The sequence below is a fragment of the Galeopterus variegatus genome, unplaced genomic scaffold (assembly GCF_000696425.1).
Source record: "Galeopterus variegatus unplaced genomic scaffold, G_variegatus-3.0.2 Scaffold1326, whole genome shotgun sequence".
In the NCBI taxonomy this organism is placed as follows: Eukaryota; Metazoa; Chordata; class Mammalia; order Dermoptera; family Cynocephalidae; genus Galeopterus; species Galeopterus variegatus.
The window spans coordinates 157959-179746 of NW_007727437.1; the positions used below are offsets into that span (position 1 = coordinate 157959).

The 21788-nt window shown below is 57.0% G+C and overlaps 1 protein-coding gene across 1 annotated transcript in view; it reads left to right on the forward strand.

Annotated features, from left to right (window-relative positions):
• The window catches only part of TSNARE1 (t-SNARE domain containing 1), a 147179-nt gene that overhangs the window by 69712 nt on the left and 55679 nt on the right, over window positions 1-21788 (forward strand). The window contains exons 10-11 of the mRNA XM_008576318.1: window positions 4597-4669; window positions 12380-12462. Of these exons, the coding sequence (XP_008574540.1) occupies window positions 4597-4669; window positions 12380-12462 (156 nt within the window). The remainder of the gene's footprint in view (window positions 1-4596; window positions 4670-12379; window positions 12463-21788) is intronic.

Consider the following 21788-nt stretch of genomic DNA (forward strand, 5'->3'; position numbering starts at 1 on the left):
CTTGGAACTTGAGTCCCACCCAGGTTCCTATTGGGATCCAATCTCTGGCATATCCTCCAGGTGTGCCTGGGAGTTGGACCTGCCTGCTCTGGATGGCCTCTGCCAGGAGCTGAGGCCTGCCTAGGTGCCCACTACCCAGGTGACCATGCAGTAACTGGAGGGACATGCTCCCCTCTGTGCTCCCCCCTCAACAGCCCCCTCTCCGGGCCCATCATCAAGGTCTGCTCCCCACCATCGGTGACAGCCCAGCTCCAGGTTCCAGCCCCACTGCACCTACTCAGTTCTGCAGCAGCTCCATGGTCATGTCCAGCCTTCCTCCCTCCACCTGTTCTGCAGCCTGGTGTTGGGTGCTGGGATGCATGAGACACCCCTGTGAAGTTTCTGCACCTGTGAGTGATGGTGGAAGAAGAGGTGCAGAAGCTGGGTGCGCCTCGGCTTCCCTACTCTTTCCCTGGCAGCTCTTGTGCAGAGGGCTTGGGTGGGACCAGCCCATTCTTCAGTATCCAGGGCCACAGGGCAGTCTTCAGGGCAAGGGTACACCCAGCCCTGATCCTTCCTGCAGGCCTGAGACTGTGCAGCTGGTATGGCTGATGTGGCTATGATCTGGGGTTCTGGGGCCTCCTGTGCTCTGAGCAGCCCCTCTTTGGTTTGTTCGGTGAGATCACACAGGAGGCCACCACAGTTGCCAGGAGAGGTGGTGGTGGCCTCGGTGAGGGATCAGGGACGAGTTGCAGCCCCAGGCTTACCCTACCCGATGCTCACAGTCCTGTCTGTTCCACGTGGAGAGTGCCCGCTGAGGACAGGGTCCAGGACAGCCTACCCAGGGTCTGTGGAGGAAGTCAGTTTTCTGCAGTGAGCCATTTTCCAGAAAAGAGGGTCGGGTATTCCAGAACCATGAGTGTTTGCCAGGAGCCCAGGGCTCAGGTAAAACAAGCCTGCACGTTTGTTCAGCTTTGGTTCCCCCTTTTGTTCAAGATGAGTGGTGTTCGCCTGTCAGCGAGCATGGTGGAGGGATCATGGGTCTGAGTGGGATAGGGTAGGGCCTCAGAGACAACCTGGGACCAGGGGCTGGCCTTGCTGCACCAGCACCAACCTGACTGCTGAGAGGTGTGCCCAGTTGGCAGGGGCAGTGCCAGGCATCTTAAAAAGAGGGATGCCTAAATTGAGGAAGGGAAGCCTCGTGTAGAAGCTTACATTCAGTTCCAAGAGACCAGGGGCTGAAACTCTCAGCATGTGGTCCCAGTAGCTGGGTTTCCTGAAGGTGAGATGTCACGGCCCTTGGTCAGTGCAGTCCTGGTCACCTTTCACATAAGGGACAGCCTGTGCGCAATGTTTCCTCACTGTGCCGAGGGCTCTGGGAGGCTTGGTGTATCCCCAGCACAAGCTGGCGCAAATTAACATTCTGTGTATCTCAGCTCATGTCAGGGGAGGGTTGTCGCTGTTCCTGTCGCTTCTCTGTGCTGAGCTCAACCAGGAGTGGACAGGAGCCCCCGGCAGTGGCCCCAGCCCAGAGACCCTGTTTCCCCACCCCCAGCTCCTCTGTCATACTGTGAACAGAGCCTGCCTGCAGTCCCTACAGATGTTGCTGGCGTGGTTGGCTGGGACGGCAGGGCCCCCTTCAGCCCACGATGGACAGTGGGTGGCCAGGCCAGTGAGAGCAGCCACCCTTGGCCACAGCACTGATTACAAAAACATCCTGCTCAGGAGGAAAAAGACAGGTGCTTTTTCCAGGTCCAGGCAGAGAAAGCCATTTGTAAAGCTGTTCGGCAGCCACAGCGAGAGGGTTTGAAGTGAATTAGAAAATCACCTTGGCCACTGCATTTCCAAAGTGGCCTCCCCTGAAGCCTGGAACATAAGCCATGCGTGCCCTGTTGGCATGTCAGAGACTTTGTCTGACTTGGGGACACCATGTCCTATCCCGGCTGTCCCAGGTTATTGGAGTCGATGCTGCTGTAAGTGAGGAACACCCAGTACAGTAGCCGTGAGCTACTGTAGCCACGGAGACGCAACCAGAGCACCGAGGCTGGGCTGCAGGGTCACAGCTGTCCCTGCTTCCATTCCACCCAACAGTCTGTGGTCCCCAGGGTCCCTCAGGGGCACTGGGCTCGTGGCCCTGCTCAGCTATACCTCTCCCTCCTCCTAACTTCCCTGTCCTCTCTTGCCAAGCCTGTGTCCCTGTAGGCTGGACAGGGGCTTGGAGCCATGTCTCCCGTCAGAGATATGGCAGCACCTTGTCGGCTGTGGCCCTCAGCTGCTCCTGCTCATAGGAAGGGGATACAGCACAGAAAGTTCACCCACGCAGGTGGCTGCACCACGGATATCCCAGAGGGAGGCCTGCTGTCTCTGGGCACTAAACAGGGGTCCTAGGTCCCACATCCTGGAGGGAGGCCCACTGTCCCTGGGTACTGACCAGCTTTGGTGGTAGGTAGGGACCAGGGTTCGGGTCAGCCTTAACTTGGGTTTGGATGCTGGCTCCAACATTTCCAGCTGTGTGTCCTTGGGCAAGTCACTTATGCGCTCTGTGACTCAGTTTCCCTGCCTGCCCTGTCTGTAAGGTGGGGTAGTGACAGGTGAGTTACACACAGTGTGGGGAGATGAGCGAGTTGCTAACCGTGAAACCTTTAGAAAGGTCCCTATAAGCCCTGAGTGCATGTGCAGCCAAGGCCAGGCTCAGGGTATGCTGGGCCGGGGCTTGCTCAGTGGCCAGGGTCAGGGCTGGTATGTGGTGGGGCCAGCGCCTGGTCTATGACAGGCTGGGCCAACAGCCCAAGTCTGGAGAAGGGAACATTCTACCGCGGCTGGCTGAGCAGGAGCCTTTGGCTCATGACTGTGACATCTCCATCTTAGGGTCAAACCTAAGCTTGGCCTCCTTGGCCTCCGACCTCACTCCCAGAGAAGGTGCCGGTGACAGGAGACCAGAACCCAACCGAGGCTGAGGCCAGCCAGCACCCACCCACCCATCTGTTGTTGCCCCTGCCACAACACCAGAGGCACACTGGGGCCCAGACCCTCAGACCCCATGCCCATCACCAGTTTCCCAGCCGTGGGCCTGATTCCCACAGAGTGGCCGCCGGCCCTGCTTTGTGTTCAAGCCCAGTGACTGAACTGCAGTTGATAGTATGTGTTGGTTTAAGATCATACTAATTGCTTCATTTCCCAGAACACTCCTAAAAAGAAAATGAATTTCCCTGTAATATTTTGCAGTGGGGTGAAATGACCCTTGCAGAAATCAATCCCAGCTCTGGAATGAGCTGCAGAGTGGGTAGGCATGCTGGGGCAGGGGTCATGGCCACCCCTCCCTGCCCATCTCAGCAGGCACAAAGGAACTTTAACCCAGCCCTGTGCCAGGCACCGTGTGACACTCAACACCGCTGGGTGCCTGTGCAGGAGGGGTGGGCTTGCTCAGGTGATAAGTGAGCAAACATGGCTCAGGTGAACCAGTTTGCCCAGGGCCATGCAGGGTGACAGGAAAGGAGTGGGCTTCCCGACAGTGGGCACAGGTACGAGTCTAACTCTTCCCTTTTTTGAGAGGTCTGGGAGGTCCCAGCAGGACCTCTTGAGCCTATCAGATGGGTGCTGGGACCTCCCTCATAGGCGGTACCAGGTATGCGGTGGTGTGTGCCGTGCCCTTGGCACAGCCCAGCAGCATGGTCCAAGAGCGGTGTGGCCACGTCTTTCGCCATCATGGCCATCTGCTGGTCGAAAGGAGTTAGAAAGTTGGCTAGCGTGGAGGACGCAAGAGCCCAGCGGGACATGTCAAGGTAGAGGGCATCCCCAAGTTCTCCTGGCCCAAGTATCCACTCCTTTCTTTGTTAACTAGCTTTCTGGAGCTACTCAGTCCTTGAATAGCAACAGGGGTACCAACCACCCACCTATCCATCCACCCACCCTTTCTGTTAACTAGCTTTCTGGAGGTACTCAGTCCTTGAATAGCAACAGGGGTACCAACCACCCACCTATCCATCCACCCACCCTTCCACCCATCTACCCACCCATCCATCTGTCCCACTCCTTCCTAATTTGCTGAGCAGCACCTGTGTGCTAGCCTGTGCTCAGTGCACATGCACAGAGAGGGAAACGTAGAGCCCACTGTCATGGACCTCCCAGGTGAGTGGGGATGGGGTGTTTGTAGGAGCAGCGGCAGCCCTGTGAGGGTGCAGACAGTGTTCTCCTCTGGACAGTCTCTGTCTTCCTGTAGTTGGGCCTCCAGTACCGTGTTGGGGACACTGTCCTACACTAGACTGCAAGTCTTTGGGGACAGACTCTGGGGCCTCTGTACCCAGTGGAAGAGCTCACAGCCCCTGGGATACTTGGAGAGTGTGCGGTTTGACTTCCAAGTCAGTGGACGTAGCATTCAGATCCTTGCCCTGTGTCTGAATTGTGGGGTGAGCTTAGGTTCATCCCTGGCCCTTTCTGGGCTCTGGCCGCTCCTTCTCTAACACGAAGTGGACAGGACCAGCTGGCCACTAGGTACTCTGTGGTTCTGTTTCTGTAGGTGCCACCCGCGCTGGCTGTGGGCTTGCCCAGCACTCGCTGGTGCCTTTGATTTCTGCACCTGCAGCCTCTGCTCCTAACATGGCTGTCTTGCTTCCACAGAGCGACTTGCTGGACGTGAATCAGATCATCAAGGACTTGGCCTCCATGGTGTCGGAGCAAGGAGATGCTGTCGGTGGGTACCCACCCCACCCTCAGGCCACCTGCTGGCCAGCACCCCAGCCACCCCCCACTTCCCAGGTGTGGGTGGAGCTGCGTCTGAGATCAGCAAGGCCCAGGGCAGGATCCAGTCTGAGCGTCTGCTTTCCTCTCTCCCTACCTCCTGGAGGCTGGGGTAGCCGGGGCTCGTGTGAGGTGGTGGCCCTCCCATTCTGCTCACTGAGAGAGTCCCTGGCCTCCATGCCCCATACCCTGGGCCTTATACCTGCCCGAGGACTCCCCGGAGTGAGGACCAGCTTTTCTGAAAGGGAGGAGCGGTTGCAGCTACAGCAGGGGTCCCAGTGAGAGCGCTGGGGACGTGGAGCCTGGAGCTCCTTGGAGTCTGGTACTGTCACTGGTGTTCCAAGCCTCGGCCGCACCAGTAGGAAACTGGTGTGGCAGTGTGGAGAGGGGGCGTGGGGACAGTGTTGGGGAGCATGCACGTGTTGCCAGGGCGTGGTGTCCTGAAGGCCACCCTATTCCCAGAGAGACAAGGCCGGCTCCACAAACTAGGACAGCTCCTTGACCACCTTGAAGGCACCTCCATCCCGTCAGCCCTGCTCTCCTTTCTATGAGGAAGTAAAAGCCAAGGGGAGGCCCCAAGGGTCACAGGTGGCCCCACGACTGCCACTAATCCTAGATGGGAACCAGCTCCTAGGGCCCAGAGTCAGTTCATACCCTAGTGTGGGGGCTCAGTGACAGGTAAAAGCTGGTGGGGTCCTGGGGACGTGGCGGGGTGTGGGGACAGGAGTTCTCATGTCCCTGAGAAGCCCTGGCTGCCACTGCCAGAGGGCACCAGGCTAGGCTTTGGCTCCAAGATCTCGGGATGCAGGGGCCAAGTGTGGAGCCAGGGAGGCTGGGGCTCATCTCGTGGCGTCCTCACCACAGCGAGGGAGGGGACTCCGACAGATGGGACATAGGCCAGGGCAGCCAGGCGACCCCTGCCCAGGCCCGCCTGTCTGGCTCACCTTGGTCACCCAGTACTGGGTTGGGGAGAAGGGGCGGTCACCTGTGGGCTTCCCTAGAGAGGTCCTGTCCACCCTGCCCCAGGGCCCAAAAGCTCTGGCCCCCCTAGTAGCTGGCCACCTGTATTTTGATGTTGAGGAGAAAGATATTTTTAAAAGTCTCCTGTCTTTATGGGAATTCCTGCCTGACCAATTAGGTCCGAAGCATTCTGAGAATGAAGCAGGGGGGAGTGCTGATTACTGGGCTCTCAAAACGTTTCCCTTTGAGGCTCTGGAGCCCTGGGCTGCTCCCTCCTGCTGGAGGCCGGCCAACAGCTGAGCTCTGCCACCTCTCCAGGCTGGGCCCTCTCAACCCTGCCTGAGTCGGCCCCAACTCCACGTGCTCAGAGCCCAGGGAGAGCCAGGGATGCTGGTGTCCTCGCCCAGAGTGGTCACACGGCGGCTCTGGCCCGTCTGCACCCCTGCTGTGTTTCATGTTCCCTCCCACACGAGCTCACGGTTCTCCGGCCAGGTCTCTGGTCTCCTCAGCTGAGGGCGAGCGAGGCTGTTCCCAGTGTCCAGAAGCCCTTGGCCAAAGTGGTCAGCTGCCTGCCAGGACCCACAGGCCTCTGCCCCCTACTCACTGCCCCTCCATTCTCTGGCTGGGGAGGACTTCCCGCCTCTAGCTCTGAGGACCGTGCGTGCTGAGACCCGCAGGCAGCCTGTACCCTTCTCTCTGGTTCTGTGCTGCATCCCTGGGAGAAGTGACCGGGAGGCTGGAGTTGGGAGGCTGGGCCAGAGGCTGCCATGTCCCTCCCCGTGTTGCTCCCTGGGGCCTTATTGGGCCAGGCTTGTGCCTCGGTCCCCTCAGAGCCTGGGTTTCCAACAGGGGCCTGCTCTGTGGCACTGGATGGCACACGCTGGGCTGCCCACCTCCCCCTCATGGCTTCTTTTCCGCAGGACCCACCCTGTTTCCTTGTCCTCCCTCGCCCCCTCCATGTGGTGGCTGCAGCCCTGCCCAACTCTGGCCCGCTGTCATAGGCTGGGACATGCAGTGTACAGAATGGTTTGTCCACTCCAGGTGTCCACCTGGTGCTGATGGCAGACTAGTTGGAATGGGCCATCCCCTGGATGGCGAGGGACATCCAGGCCAGCAGTTCAGAGAAGGGAGTGGTTGTGGGGGAAGGGACAGACCAGGGCTGCAGGCAAGAGACTCAGCAACCCTGACAGCAGGACCCGGACGCAGTGGGTGCAGGCCGCTTCTGTACAGGCACTGCTGCACACTGGTGCAGGGCCCGCGGTGACCCGGGGCTGCGGGCCTGGTGGCACTTCCCCATGGCCTCCGCCCACCGCTCAGCCTCTGGTGCCTTTCTAGGGTCCAGCAGCAGCAAGGCCATGTGCCGGCGGAGCTCCAGCCCTGAGCCAGCCGTGGCGGCCCTGCTGCCGGGTGCCGGGCCGGGCTCCACACCCCTGCGGCCAGGTCCCCACTCCCGCACCAAGACGCGCAAGCCCAACTTCAGCCCCCAGGAGACGGCAGTGCTGGTGCAGAGGGTGACGCGCCACTACCCGCTGCTGTTCGGGGTGCTGCGGGGCACGCCTGCCCGGAAACACCGTGTGTGGAGCAGGATCCTGCAGGCAGTGAATGCGCTGGGCTACTGCCACCGCGACCTGGGTGACCTCAAGCACAAGTGGCGGGACCTGCGTGGTGCCGTGCGCAAGAAACTGGCGGAGGGTGGCCCGGCCCCCGGCCTCATCCTCACGCCCATCGAGCGCATGGTGGCCGAGACCTTCTCAGCCCTGGCCCCCCAAGGCAAGGGCCAGGCCGAGCCCCTGCCAAGTAAGTGGGCTCCTCCCAATTGACCGCCTTTCCAGGCCTGCCCTGCCCTGCCCCAGGGTGCCCCAGCTTCCCACACTGGCTGTCTGCCTGTGCACAGTGCCTGAGAGAGACGCCCTTCACAGGAGAGCTAGAGGCCCATGGGGCAGCCCATCATCCTCCTGGCCCTACCATGCTTCTAGATGGGGAAACTAAGGCTTGGGGCCAGGGAGGGGCCTGCCCATCTTGGGAGTGGAGGAGCTGGGGTGCAAAACTGGGTTCATCCTGGCTCCGAGCTTGGGGCCTATCCCGGGTTGCCCAGCCATGGCGTAGGACAGCCAGGAGGCCTCCAGAGACCCTAAGGACCCTCACGTTAATCACAGCAGCTGGAATCTCTCACAAGCTTAGGCCTCAGACACCCTGGCAAGTGATACCACACCCTCTACCACCATCATCACAGGGAGGTTGACCCTGCCACAGGTGCCACCTGGAGCCACAGTCACAGTGGTGTGTGGGCAGGACCCTGTTCCCACCTGGGTGTCTAGATGGGATGCTGGGGCTCTGTTTCCACATCACTAGAGAGACGAGGACCGTGATGGTGAGGAACCAGTGTCTGGGTGAGGTGCAGAGACTAGGGACAGAGCCCTCTGAGGCTGGGGCCCTGGTGCAGGCCGTGGGAGGACTGCAGCTGAGGCAGTCTGCGTGGCTCCCGTCCTAGCCTCTGTCGTTCATGTCTGATAACTGGAGGCCCATTTTCCCCAAGCCATAGCCTGTGCTTATGACACTGAGCTCAGGGCACCATGATCACTGGGCCACCAGGCTTTTAAAACTATCAAGTCTCAGCAGAGAGGTGAGTCCACTTCCCCGTGCAGGGCAGCCAGGCCTGGCTGGCTGCAGGGTTTGAAGATGTGACGGTGTCTGGGAGGAAGGAGGACTTCCCTCTCCCTCCCTTGTCCTCCCACTTCCCCAGCCCTGGAGCGGAAGGTGCCTGGGTGCAGCTGCTGTGGCAGCGGAAGGCCACACAGCAAGTAGGAGGGAGCCTGGGCCAGACCCTGACTCCAGCCACTGGTCCCTGCCACTGTCTCTAGGTACCAGGAGATGACCTAGGGATTCGTTGGCTGTTGTAGAATTTTGACAGAGCCAGGGAAGAACCTGGCCCCAGTTCAGCTCTGCTCCCTGCCCCACCCCATACCTTCCTCTCGGCATGTGGGGGTGGGAGCAGGGGTGACCCTGCCCTCCCCTGCAGGCCTGTCTCCCAGGACTCACTCCGAAGCCCCAGACCCACTACTCTCTGGGGGCTCTCGGCCTCCTAGGACGCGCTGCCCCCTTCTGAGCCATGGTTACTGCAGGGCCTCCCACTGCCAGTAGTTTCTGTGCTTGGCTGGGCCTCTCCTGCAGCCCACAGCCACCTCAGGCTCCTGCTGCCACCGCCTCCTCCAGCACTGCCTCCTCCAGTGCCGCCGCCTCCTCCTCAACGCCTGTCTGTCCTCAAAGCTGAGCCCCCTGCACTTCTCTCTTCTCTGGAAACTACTGGAAGGACTTTGGGGATGAAGCCCCTGGACAGGACCAGTTGCAGAGTGGACAGCAGGACCCAGCCTCCTGGGGACAAGCAGGGGCCGGCTTCAAATGCCCCATCAGGCAGCCATGGTGGAACATCGAGCCCTACAGCACCGTTAGCTGCTCCTGCTCTGCCGGGACACATGGACACAGAGCAAGCCTGGGCTGGGTGGGAGATACGTATGGACCTGGGACACTGCTGAGCCTGTGGCTGGCCTCAGGCAGTGGGCCTGGGCAATGGATGTGGGCCAGTGGCTTGGGGATGGGGTGGGGCTGGAGGTCCTGTGGGTAGTGCCTTTCAGGCCTGGGGAGGCGAGTGGCACCACTAAAACCACCCCCCAGATGGCCTCATGCCTTCTCCTACAGTCCTGCAGCCCATGGTTCTGTGGGCAGAGGTGGTCCTGGCTTTGGGGTGCTTCAGGGCAAGGGTGGACATTCTGTGTGGGGACTGAGAAGGGGCTGGCAGTGGGTGGCTCTGGGTGTGCCCTGGGTGCTGGGTCCCTTCTTATAAGTCCCCAGCTCTATAGGGGCAGCAGGAACTCAGTTGTACTCTCCCCTGGGGGGAAGGCCCAGTCCAGACTTCTCTGACCCCCTGGTAGATCAACCCCCAGGATCCTGTGGCCCTGGGCTCACCTCTGTCTTGGGAGCCCAGCTGACTGGCCCCTTGGTGCCGTGAACTCCTCGTGGGTGTGGCCTGGCACACTGCTGATGGCCACTGATGTTTGTTGAGTGACTTCATGAGAGTGTTTGGGATGGGGACAGGCCTCCCCCTGTGGGAACTGAGGCAAGGAGCCAGGACATGGCTGCAAAGCCTGATGACGGGTGGGTGACATCACAGCTGGGCGCAGGGGTCCCTGAAGACAGGGAGTTGACAGTGCCCTGGGGTCTCCTTTGGGGGCCCGGTGCCCCGAGGCTGCTGAGCAGGCACATTCCCTTGAGGCGTGCCTCCTGCCCTCTGCGTGACTCTGGGGATGGGGGCCGGGCCAAAGGCAAACTCTTTGGCATCTGGAGGCCTGGCCCAGTGTTTGGGTGTCCCAGAGAGTCCCAGAGCCAGAGGCCTTCTAAGGCAGCTCCCACCAAGCAGTTCCCAATGCCAGGAGAAGGGGTGGGTGCCCAGAAGTCTGTGGCCCTGCAGATCTGCAACCCCACAGACCTGGCGTCTTCGAGACAAAGTGAAGGCACTGGGCCTGGGGCTGATGGGCCGTCAGAGTGCCGCCTGGTCACCTCCCCACACAGCTGCTGGGGAGTAGCCTTATTCTTCCCACCCAGCTCTGAGCATGCATGGGCAGGACTCTGCCTTCCCACCTGGCAGTCCAGAGCTCAGGAGGAGGCTTCTGGCCATGGAGTGGGGCATCAGGTTGTATGATGTCCCAGGACAGGACTGTGTGGATTTGGGGATGCTGTGCCAGCAAAGCACACCCGCAGGCCTGCTTGTGGCCTGCAGCCTGTGTGTGGAGCCCGCAGAACACCTGGAACTTCAGTCTCTGCTCGGAGGTGGGCCTTGTTTGCAGGCAGCATGTTACGGCCAGGGTTGGGGCTCAGAGTGTCCTTGGGATCAGGGGTTGACGTAGAGTAGGATCGGGCTTCGTCCAAGTCCAAGGACAGAGTCCAGGCCTTGGAAAGATGTGGGATGGAGCTGGAGCACCCCTTTCTCTTACTTGTGTCGCAGGCTGCAGCCTGCACCCACAGGACATAGTTCTCTGTGTCCTTTTTCTGCCAGTGACCTCACACCAGGCCGTGGCCTGGTTAAGAGCAAATCCTGCTGGGTTGGAGGTGCCGCTATGCCCAGGCACAGCACCCTGTGGCTATAACAACCTTCTCTGTCCCAGGCCTTGGGCTTCCTGAGGCTCGGATCAGCTCATCATTGTGGCCAGGTATGCACTACAGATGTACGATTTGAGTTTAGGTATTTCTGCTTCTCATATTCTTATCCTAATGCCTGGTTTTGGAAGCATGCATTCTCCCTGATGTCTCCATTTCCTTGAAGAATTAACAGCCTTGACCCATGTTTGCGTCTGAGTGGCCTCTGGTCTGTGCCGAGTGGGGATAGCCTCTGGTCTGTGCCGAGTCGGGGTGGTTGCTGGTCTGTGCCGAGTCGGGGTGGTTGCTGGTCTGTGCCGAGTCGGGGTGGCCTCTGGCCTGTGCCTAGTGGGGCTGGCTGCTGGACTGTGCTGAGAGGGGATTAGCCGCTAGGACTATGCCGAGTGGGAGTGGCCACTGGACTGTGCTGAGAGGGGATTAGCCGCTAGGACTATGCCGAGTGGGAGTGGCCACTGGAATGTGCTGAGTGGGGGTGGTCGCTGTTCTGTGCCAAGAACCGAGGTGCATATTCTTCTTAGGTAGAGAAGGAAGCCAGGTCACCCGCCTGGATTCATACACAGCTCCTGCTGTCTGTGCTGAGTGGGGGTGGTCGCTGTTCTGTGCCGAGAACCGAGGTGCATATTCTTCTTCTTAGGTAGAGAAGGAAGCCAGGTCACCCGCCTGGATTCATACACAGCTCCTGCTGTGGCTAAGCGCCCAGGTCTTAACTGCCTACGGCCCATGTGCCCCTGAACTGGCCATGCCCTCCTAGTGGGGCTAGGATGGACTTGGTGCACATTTCCTGTGGTGCAGTCTTTTGCTGCTGGTGTCTTTGTGTGGAATCTTCTGGTTTCCCGGGGCTGCTTTAAGGTGCCTGTGGTCTGCCCCTGAGTCTCATCTGGGTGGCTTCTGTGAGCCCTGCTGGTGGCATCTCTGGGCTTCACTGACACACCCATTGGCCCTGCTTGTCCCCACATCACTGGTCCCCATCCAGCCCCATGCTGTGGCTTGAATTGGCTGTCCAGAACCCAGGTGCCACAGGTCAGTGCACACTGGAGCCCTGTGTTCACAGACCCAGTCTCGGCCAGTCCTTGTAGCAACTCTGCAGGCTGTGCCAAGATGGGCTCTGCCCCTTGGAGGGGCTGCCCAGAGGCACAGAGTTATGGCAAAGTAGGGCTTGACCATGGCTCTGGCCCCCCACCATGACTTCCCCCTTTCCTGAGGGTCCTATTCTCTGCCCGCTCAGTGAGGATGTTGAGAAGTCCCCTTCCTCTGAGGGGCACGTTTAGGCCCTTGTGCTGATGTCCTGACCTCTGCTCACACCAAGGAGGTCCTGCAGGTGATACCTGGCAGCCCAGCGCCCCATCTCTGCAGCCTCTGCTCCTATGGAGGCTGGGCCTCCTGGGAGCTCACACAGGAGGGGCATCAGCACCCCCAGGGGAGCAGATGCCAAGCCCAAGTTGTCCTCTGCCCCAGCCAGCCCTTGGGCTGGGCTCCCCTGCGGCTCCCCTTCAGGGGTGTCCTTAAGGCTGGGTCTCCTTCTGTAACTGCCTTCTGTTGTCTTGATTTGCAGATAGTATTGAAGCCAGCCTTGAGGCTGCGTCCTCGCATGCGGAGGCAGCCAGCGAGCTCCTGGCTGGAGCCAGCCGGCACCAAGTAAGTCAGTGGAGGCGAGAGCAGCCTGCCGGCCCGTCCTCTGACCCTTTGTCCCCGATTTTCCTGTCCAAGAGGCCCAGGCCCTTCCCTGTGTTGTGTCGGGAGGGGCATGCCCACAGGATATTGTCTGAGCCAGGCCACTGGCTTGAGCTCCGGGGGGCGTGGAGGGGGAGGGGCAGGGGCTGCAGTGGTGGTCTCCACAGCACCCACGGGGGTCAGTTCCACTGCCTCTTGTCTGGACTCCCTGATGCCTTCTCACTGGGGTCCCTCACTGCGAGGTCTTATGAGGCAGGTGGCCAAGGATCTCCCTAGGTGGCTCAGCAGAAGCTGGCGGGCACGAGTGGGTCGTGGCTCTGGCGGGTCTCACTGCAGGTGGGTCCTCTTGTAGACTGTAGTGCACTGTGGCCCGCGTGGCCCAGTGGCAGGTGGCCAAGGATCTCCCTAGGTGGCTCAGCAGAAGCTGGCGGGCACGAGTGGGTCGTGGCTCTGGCAGGTCTCACTGCAGGTGGGTCCTCTTGTAGACTGTAGTGCACTGTGGCCCGCGTGGCCCAGTGGCCCTGCAGGAAGCTCGTAGCCCCTCCCTTTTTCTCAGAAGGGCAGCTGGGTCTGCCAGACTCTGCCGCCTTCCTTGAGGGCATGGCCTTGGAGGGGGCTCACCGGGCCCTCCTACTCCACCTGCCGTGCCTGGGAGCCAGCGTGCAGCTCGGTGCCTGTCTCTGGGCTGGGGGCTGGGAAGGGGACTCTCTGCTTGGAACAAGCTGATGGCTTAGAGGAAGTGAGAGCAAATCCTGGGCCCTTATTTGCTTAAACTGGGACTTAGAGTGGCCAGGAGGACTGACCACTGGGCATCCTTGCTGACCCGAGGCTGCCACGAGAGGGCCCAGCTGTGCCCAGGCAGGCTCAGGATCTTCACTTATTGTGGACTTTTGTTCTGCGCTGGCCTTGACATGCAGAGATGACCAGGCAGAGCCTGTCCCGCAAGGAGAGTGTAGTCCCAAGGGGCTGGGTAGGGTGGATGTCCCATCCAACGGGATGAGGGTGTCCAGGGCCACCATGGGAGCTCAGAAGAGGCTGCTGAGCCAGCCGGCTTTCTGGGAGAGTGCAGGCTCTTGACAGCCAGGCAGGAGTTATCCTGGCAGAGGGGACAGTGTGCAAAGGCCAGAGGAGGAACAACCCAGGTGGCTTGTCACACCACAGGCAGAGTGTGGACAGATGTGGCGGGCTGTGACAGGGAGGGGAGGCCATGTGCCCTCACTCCCTGGGACTTTGGAAAATCAAAGTTGTACTTGGAGAGGGTTCTCTCTTGCTGTGGAGGGGATTGAGAGAGAAAAGAGGCCAGGGTCTGAACCCTGGCAGGGGCCGGGGTGGGTGGAGAGTGGGGTGGGCAGCAGTGCCCGCCAGGGCTGCGTCACGTTCCTCTCCCATGGGCCTGGGGCTAGGGTGGGTGTCTGCAGGCCCAGGCTGACACTTGGTGAGTGTGTGGTAAGGGACACTTGGGGTGTGAGGATGAGGCTGGACCCACTGCTGGCCTCCCCTTTTCTCTGTCAATGCCATCAGACTCAGGAATTCAGGGTGACCAGGGTTGGCCCTCACAACAGTTGGCGAATGCTAGGCCCAGAGACGTCGTGCCGGGGTCTCTCAGGGGCAGAGGCAGGGCTGGAGGGTGGGTCTCCTGACGCCAGCTCAGGGCTCCTTCTGCCCCAACCCACAGCCCTGCCCCTCTCTCACTGGCTGAGGCAGGTAGGCCCCCAGCCTACCTCCCTGGAGCAGAAGGGGGAGGTGACAGCTGGCAAGCGCCATTGGCACGTTGGAAGCTCAGTACGCACCACACCGAGGGCCTCGTCCTGAGAGGAAAGCATCCAGCCATCAGGATAACTCTCCCCTGAGCATCGAGGGAGCGCCTGGTCAGAATGATTGGCAGGTGCCCAGGACAGCCGGAGGACAATGTGACTGTGAGGAGGAGGAGGATGAAGGAGGAAGAGAGGAGGCGGTGGCTGCTGGACCAGCCACCCGTGCTGGGGACGCTCCCTGCCACATTCCCAATGAGTGTGCGGGCCTGGCTCTCTGGGGCGATGCTGTCAGCACTCCGTTCCCATGCCAAAGCAGGAGCCTCCCCATGCTGGAGATGACGTGAGCATGGCTCAGACATGGGAGACGGCCCCCCAATTCCATCCATGTAGCGATGTCCTCCTGCTCCCACCCATGATGGGGCCTTCTGCACGGCACGTCAGGAAGGAACATTTGCTGACCTGTCCTCCCCACCTGGAGAGCTGGAGCAGTCATATCCCAAACTCAGGGAACCTGAAGCCAGGCCTTTCACTGGAAGATGAGGAATTTGAAGGCCAAAGAAAAGAAGGGTGTTTTCTAGGGTCACACAGCTACTGAGACCAAGCAGAGCTGGTTTTGGAGCCCCAGTCTGCAGGATTCCACGTCCAGGGCTGTTCGTGCTGTTCTAGGGAAGTTCCACCCTCTCGTCCTGCTGAGCACATCCGTGTGGGCGGATGGGTGGATGCACAGATGGACAGATGGGCGGGCAGGTGATGGAAAGTTTTGTTGGAAGGATTCATGTGTGTATGGGTGGAATGGACTGAAGGACAGAATTGTAGACGGGCAAGTGGATAAGTGAGCAGATGTGGATGGATGGATAGATGGGTGGATGGACAGATGGGTGGACGGATGGATGGCTGGGTGAATGAAAGGAAGAAAGGAGATGACTGGCTGGTTGATAAGCACATGAATGGACAGAGAGATGAAGGATGAGTGGGTGGATGCGTACATAGACACTAGACAGATGGTCAGACTGGATGGTGGATAGGTAAAGGGACAGTGGGTGTGTTGATGGAGGGACAGGGGACGAAATGGTGGATGAATACTAGCTGGTGCCGTGATGGCTGGACATGGCAGGCTTTGCAGTCGGATAGGGTGCAGCTTCAGTCCCAGCACTGCTGGAGTAGACCCTTCCACCTGTCTGCGTCTTGGTTTGCTCATCTCTCAGGGGTGCTGCTCCCACCTCAGAGGGGGTACGGGGAGACCTCCACAGCTGCCAGTGCAGAGGGCCTCCCATGTGCTAGCCTCCCGCACCTCCCCTGCCCCTCCCAGCATTGCCAATCATGGCTGGTGAAGGCTGACACTTCCCTATCTCCCTCTGTTAGCCGATGAGGAGGACGAGGCCCCTGGCTGCCCATGGCTACCCCTGCGGACCCTGGACGGGCCCAGCCCGCCTGAATCCGACCCCCTGGACTTCCGAGGAGTCTTCCACGCACCCACCTCCTCACCCTCCCCACCCGCGTCCCCCGCCTCTGCCCCACCTGCAGCTGCATTCACAGGGGCCTTCCGGCCCTCCCCACCCTCCTCAGCACCAGCGGCTGCACCACCCTCTGGGAGGACCCCGCCATTGGCTGAGGCGTCTGCATTTGAGCAGCGGCTGCTGGACTCCCACCGGCGGCAGGGCTCCCTGCTTTCCTCCTGGTCCCAGCAGCAGAGCGCGCTGATGGCCCAGCAGAACCTGCTGCTGCAGCGGCTGGCCGATCAGAGCCAGCGGCTGGCTGACGGCATCGAGGCCCTCAACCGCACCCTTGAGAGGCTGGTGGAAGCACGCCCGGCACAGCAAGCTTCGCCCTCCGTCCCTGACGGCGCCCCTGCTAGTGGAGTGGCCCGTGGGCCCCCCAGCAGCTCCCAGGGCAGCCCCCAGGGCACCCATCCGGGGATTGAGGACTTCTCAGGGATGATCCTGAAGGTGGAGGAGGAGCTGTAGGGTTTTTCTGGGAGCTGCTGGTGGAGCTGGAAGAAAGGGTGGGGCCTCCAGTCCTTCCCCTACTGAGGCCAGGCCATGGGAGAGGGGCAGAGACGAGGTCTCCAGGGAGCTGGAAGGTTGAGAGGATACAGGCATGTACCTGCGGTGCCCCTTCCATCCCTGGCACTGTGTGGGTGCGGTGACCTGCAGGAAGGGCTTCAGAGAGCCAACTGCTAGGTTCAGGCAGGGGGAGGAGGCAGAGGGACCATCATGGAGAGCCTGGCCTCCGTGCTGCTGTGCCCAGCTCTAGCCAGCTGGGGTGAGTGGCTGTGGAGCAGTTCGCAGCATGCACCCTGCAGGCAGGCCGGAGGCAGTGGGAGGTGGGAAGGTGTGCTCAGGCCCCCCACTCAGGCGCTGGGTCCCTGAGTGGCTCAGCCAGGCTCCAAGGAGGCCCCGGAGTGTGACTTGGAGTGACTCCTGAGAGCCTCTCCCCTCTGTGGGCATAGGGACTTAGAAGGGCTGGGCTCCAGCAATCCTACTTGATTCTGGCCTGTGGTCCCCATAAGGGAACCACATCCCACATGCCTGGAGCCATTTTTCTCTGGTTTTGTATCTAAGTATATATATATGCATATATATTAACTTGGTACTGTTTGGGGTGGGATTCCATTTCGTAGCTGTTGATTTTTCTTGTAAGAAGCATTTTTCTCGCGTCAGTGTAGAATAAACAAGTAGCAGCAGTGCCACCGCGGGTGATGACGATAAGCAAATGAGCTAGAACCTGCTCCTGCTTGGTGCTGCACTTCCGCTCTCAGCCGCCCAGCAGGAGTCTGTGCGCTTCCCATACTTTCCAGATCCTCCTCCATCCATTCCCTCCTTTGACTCTTGTGAGATCCTGGTGGAGGGGGTGAGGGAACACCACCTCCTGTCCCCATGTGGTGGGGCGCAGTCTGCAGCCATGCAGGTTGGGTGGCTGCTGGAAAGGCGGGTTGGAGCCAGCCTGGTCCCCTGGGGCTTCGGCTGTCCAGGGCCTCCTGCCCTCTTCCTGCCTTCTCCTCTGCCTTCCTTCTGCCTAATTGTGTGGCTAAAAGCCTTGCACAGAAGCAGGATGCTCAAATGGCCTTAGTGGGATGGCACACAGGTCCCAGCACCTTCTGGGGAAGCCCCAGCACAGCCGCCAGCCAAAAGCACCATGTCCCTGAGACAAGTGAGAGGGGACTTTTCCTTGTTTTGCATTTGCCATGGGGCCAGCAGTGTGTCAGTAATTCTTGTCTACAAAAGAACCTAAGCTCCATGCCACACATTCCACTACTCCTGCACACGGCCTGGCCTTCTCCTAGCCTCATCTCCCTCCATGGGCACATGGTACTTTTGCTTCTGGGTGGTGGCCCCCAGTGGCTGGAAGTTAGTCAGATGCTCACACTTGGGTGCAAGAGAAGCTGGGAAATACAGCTCTGGCCTGAAATGGGAATCGTGTTACTAAAAGGGAAGGGACTGATGCTGGGGTAGGCAACTAGCAATCTGCCAAACTGTGGAGAGCTGACAGAGCTGAGACCTGCATGGTCCAGAGGGTTGGAAAGGTCTCCCTGAAGCAGGGACCTTTCAGTAGGGGCCTTTAAGGTGACTTGGCAGTGACAAATGAGGACAGCAGAGCAGTTGGGGCGGAGAAGGAAGAGCCAGAAGCACTAGGGCAGAGGGAATGTCCAAGGCACAGTTGGAGAAAACCGACTCCCCCTCTGCTTTGTGGCTGAGGAGCAGAGGCTCTGAGGGTTTAGAGGAGGGATGAGTGAGTCCTGGCCTGTCTGCCTCCACAGCCCATGCATGCCCTTTGCCCTCTAGGCCAATGCCCCATGCTGGGCAGATACAGAGTGACTGGGCAGAAGCTGACTGGGACAGCGGGCAGCTGTCAGTTGGGCCCCATCAGTTCAGGAAGTGCACAGAGCCACAGGCAGCTGGGAGGTGGGGTGGGGAGGGGTGCAGAGGCCCTGCCTGGTCCAATGGCAGGGCATTGGTGGGCGATGGGGTGTTGGTGGGGCGTTGGCAGGGCGCTGGTGGGCAATGGTAGGGCATTGGTGGGTGATGGCGGGGTGTTGGCGGGGCGTTGGTGGGCGATGGCAGGGTGTTGGTGGGTGGGGAGAGAACCAGGATTGGCCTGGGGGTGCTGTCCTCAGGCCTGGGGCTGTAGACGATTCTCCTCAGGGGGTGGCCTGAGACCCATTAGGAAGGAGACTGGTCTTGGTTTAATCAGAATAAGAGTTTTTGAGGAAGGAAAGTTTTTACAGACTGTAAAACTGAGAGTCCGGGGTGGTATTGGAGTGGCAGTAGTATGTCCCGGGGTTATGGAGAGAGCTAGGGCAGGCCTGGAACCAGGTTTCCAGATCCCAAGTTCATGCATTTCCCCTACACTGTGCTTCCTTACCAGGTAAGTACCTTGTTCATCTGACTCAAAGTGAGCAAGACCAGGTCCCCTGCCCTTGAAGACACTCAGGAAAGAGGAAAGTTGGGCAGATCTGCTCCTGGTGGATGGTGGATTAGACAATAGGAAGGGCTCTCCCACTACAAGACAATTTAACATGGAAAAATCTATGACAGGTGTTTTGCTGGTGTGCAGGGAATAAGCAAGGCAGCCAAAGTCTTGCCCCCTCACTGTTTCTCTCTCCCCCAATCAAAAGTCTTGGAGCAGAAAGCAAATGAGAAGCAGGGTTACCTGTAGCAAGTCTGCTAGTACGTCCTGGATCCCAACAGACGGTCCTTTCTGGAGGAAACATCTTCTAGCTGGACCTTTGGGATACACACAAAACAGAAATCACTTAGTCTGTAGTGGGGCAAGCTGCTGAGTGAAAATCGGGAGAAAGAACCAGCAATAGCAGAAATAACAAAACAATAGTTTAAGCTTCAGGGACTCCAGCTATTGGAATTAGCCAGACACAAAATTTCTATGAAATATTTTTAAACTGAAAAGATTAAATCACACAAGTGAGCAATAAAAGGTTATCAAAAGCGATCATGAATATGTGAGAAAGATCAAATATGGCTTTTAGAAGTGAAGAACTTGTTGGATGGGTTAGGCAACACATTGGAAGTACATAAAGTGAGAGATAGCAAACTGGAAATTGTCTAAGAAATGATAGTGTTGCAGAGAGAGAGAAGCAAATAGAAACAATGACACAGATTAAGAGATATGGAGAATAGAATCAGAAATCCAACACACGTCTACTTAGAGTCCCAGAAGGAGAGGATGAATTGAATGAAGAAAAGGCAGCATGTGACAAGGTCGTGTCTGAAAACGTCTGTGATCCCACAGCCACAGGAAGCACAGGTGGTTCTAGGCTTAAATGAAAAGAGACGCATTTCTACCCACATCATGGGGACACTGCAGAACACCATGGGGAAAAGGAAAGGCTGAGGGAAGGAAGAAGAGCAGCAGTTCTGCTGACAGCTCACTTTACCTGAGCAGCAGTGGAAACCGGAGCACTGAGGAAGTCCCTGCAACCAACAAAGCTCCATGCAGAGGAAAACTGGGTTTACCGCCAAAGGACTCGCTAAAGCAGTTTCTCAAAGATGGACTTCGAGATGGAGTCATATACACATAGAAGAAGAGCAGCAGTTCTGCTGACAGCTCACTTTACCTGAGCAGCAGTGGAAACCAGAGCACTGAGGAAGTCCCTGCAACCAACAAAACTCCATGCAGAGGAAAACTGGGTTTACCACCAAAGGACTCGCTAAAGCAGTTTCTCAAAGATGGACTTCGAGATGGAGTCATATACACATAATCCCAGAAAGGACTATATTGCAAGAATGGTAAACCAACACATCTGTAAATATGTTAAATAAATCCAAATACCCATTAAGATAGAAAAGTGTCTATAGTGACTAGAATGTCTAATTTGTGGGATTACATTTTCAGAAAGTACAGACAACTGGGCAATGATAGTATATTGGGAAGAATTGTTAAAGTATTCTGAGTTCCTTATATTATTTACAGGGAAATATTAACTTTAGTCTATTAATAACTATACAAAGTAAAAAATTCAAGGGATCCTTCATCAATATTGAAAACTTCTGCTCTGAAAAAGACCCTGTTAAGAGGATGAAAAGAGAAGCCCCTGGCCAGTAGAAAATATTTTCAAATCACATATCTGACAAAGGATATGTTTCCAGAATATATAAAGAGCTCTCTAAATTCAACAGTAACAAAATAATTCAACCAGAAAATGGGTAAAAGATTTGATCAGACACTTCACCAAAGAAGATATACAGATAGCAAATAAACACATGAAAAGGTGTTCAACATCAATAGCCATTAGGGAAGTGCAAATTAAAACTAATGCATGCCTGCGAGGACAGAACGGCTGAAATAAGACACGAGGATGTGGAGAAATGGTCACTCAGGTATTGCGAGAGGGAGTGTAAACCGGTGCAGCCATCATGGAAAACAATTCGGTAGTTTCTTAAAAAGTCAGACATAGCACTAAGCACTCCAGCAGTTGCACTCCTGGACATCTGTCCTAGAGAAATAAAAATTCATGTTTATACAAAAAACTTATTTTCAGTATCTTTATTTGTAATACCCCAAATTGAGAACAACCCAAATTTCCTTCAGTGGGTGAATTGTTAAACTGTGATTTGTCCGTACAGTGAACTGCTACTCATGATTAAAAAGTAACTTACTTAAAGATGTAACAGCATGGGCGTTGTGTTTAGTGACAGAGCCAGTCTTGAAAGGTCCTGCTATAGGTTCCATTTATATAACATTCTCAAAGGGATGGAATTAACAGGGATGCAGAACAGACCAATGGTTTCCAGGGGTTTGAGGGGTAAGGTGGGGGGTGGGGTGACCACAAAGGTGTTGCATGAGATTGTTCCTCATGGTGATGGAACAATTTGTATCTTGGTCGTGGTGGTGGTTGCATGAAACTACATATAAAATTTCAAAGAACTATACACACACAAACAAAATGAATAGAAAATAAATACAATAAAATAAAGCTTAAAGATAACTTCTGAAAGAATAGTATTAGAGTATATAATTTCCAAACTAGTAAAAATGGAATAAGAATACAATTAAGCAAACAAAAATCCTTATTGAATAAAAAAGGCAGCAAAAAGAAAAGGAGAAACAATACAGAAGAAATATATAGGACAGACAGAAAACACAAGGCAAGGTTTTGGAACTGTTGAGTAAATAAAATTCAGATAGATTAAAAGAACCGTTAAAAGTTGAGTTGTCAGGTTGGAGGGAAAAAATAACATCTTTGCTTTTTACAAGATAAACACTAAAATGTAAGAATATGGAATGCTGGAAGTAAAGGCTTAAAGATGTGACAGTCAAAAACTATGCCGAAGGAGGCTTGGGTAGCAATATTAACTTCAAGCAAAATGGACTTTAAGACAAAAAATATATATTAAGGGTAAAGACAGTCACTCTGTAGTAGGTTCAACTCATCAGGAAGATGAAAAATCCTGAACTCTTGTGTGCACCTAATAAAGGCGCTCAAAATAAATAGATCAAGAGTGGACAGAACTACTGAAATTGATAAATTTATCAAGATAGTAGGAGGTTTCAACACAACCTTTTTCTTTTTTTTTTTTT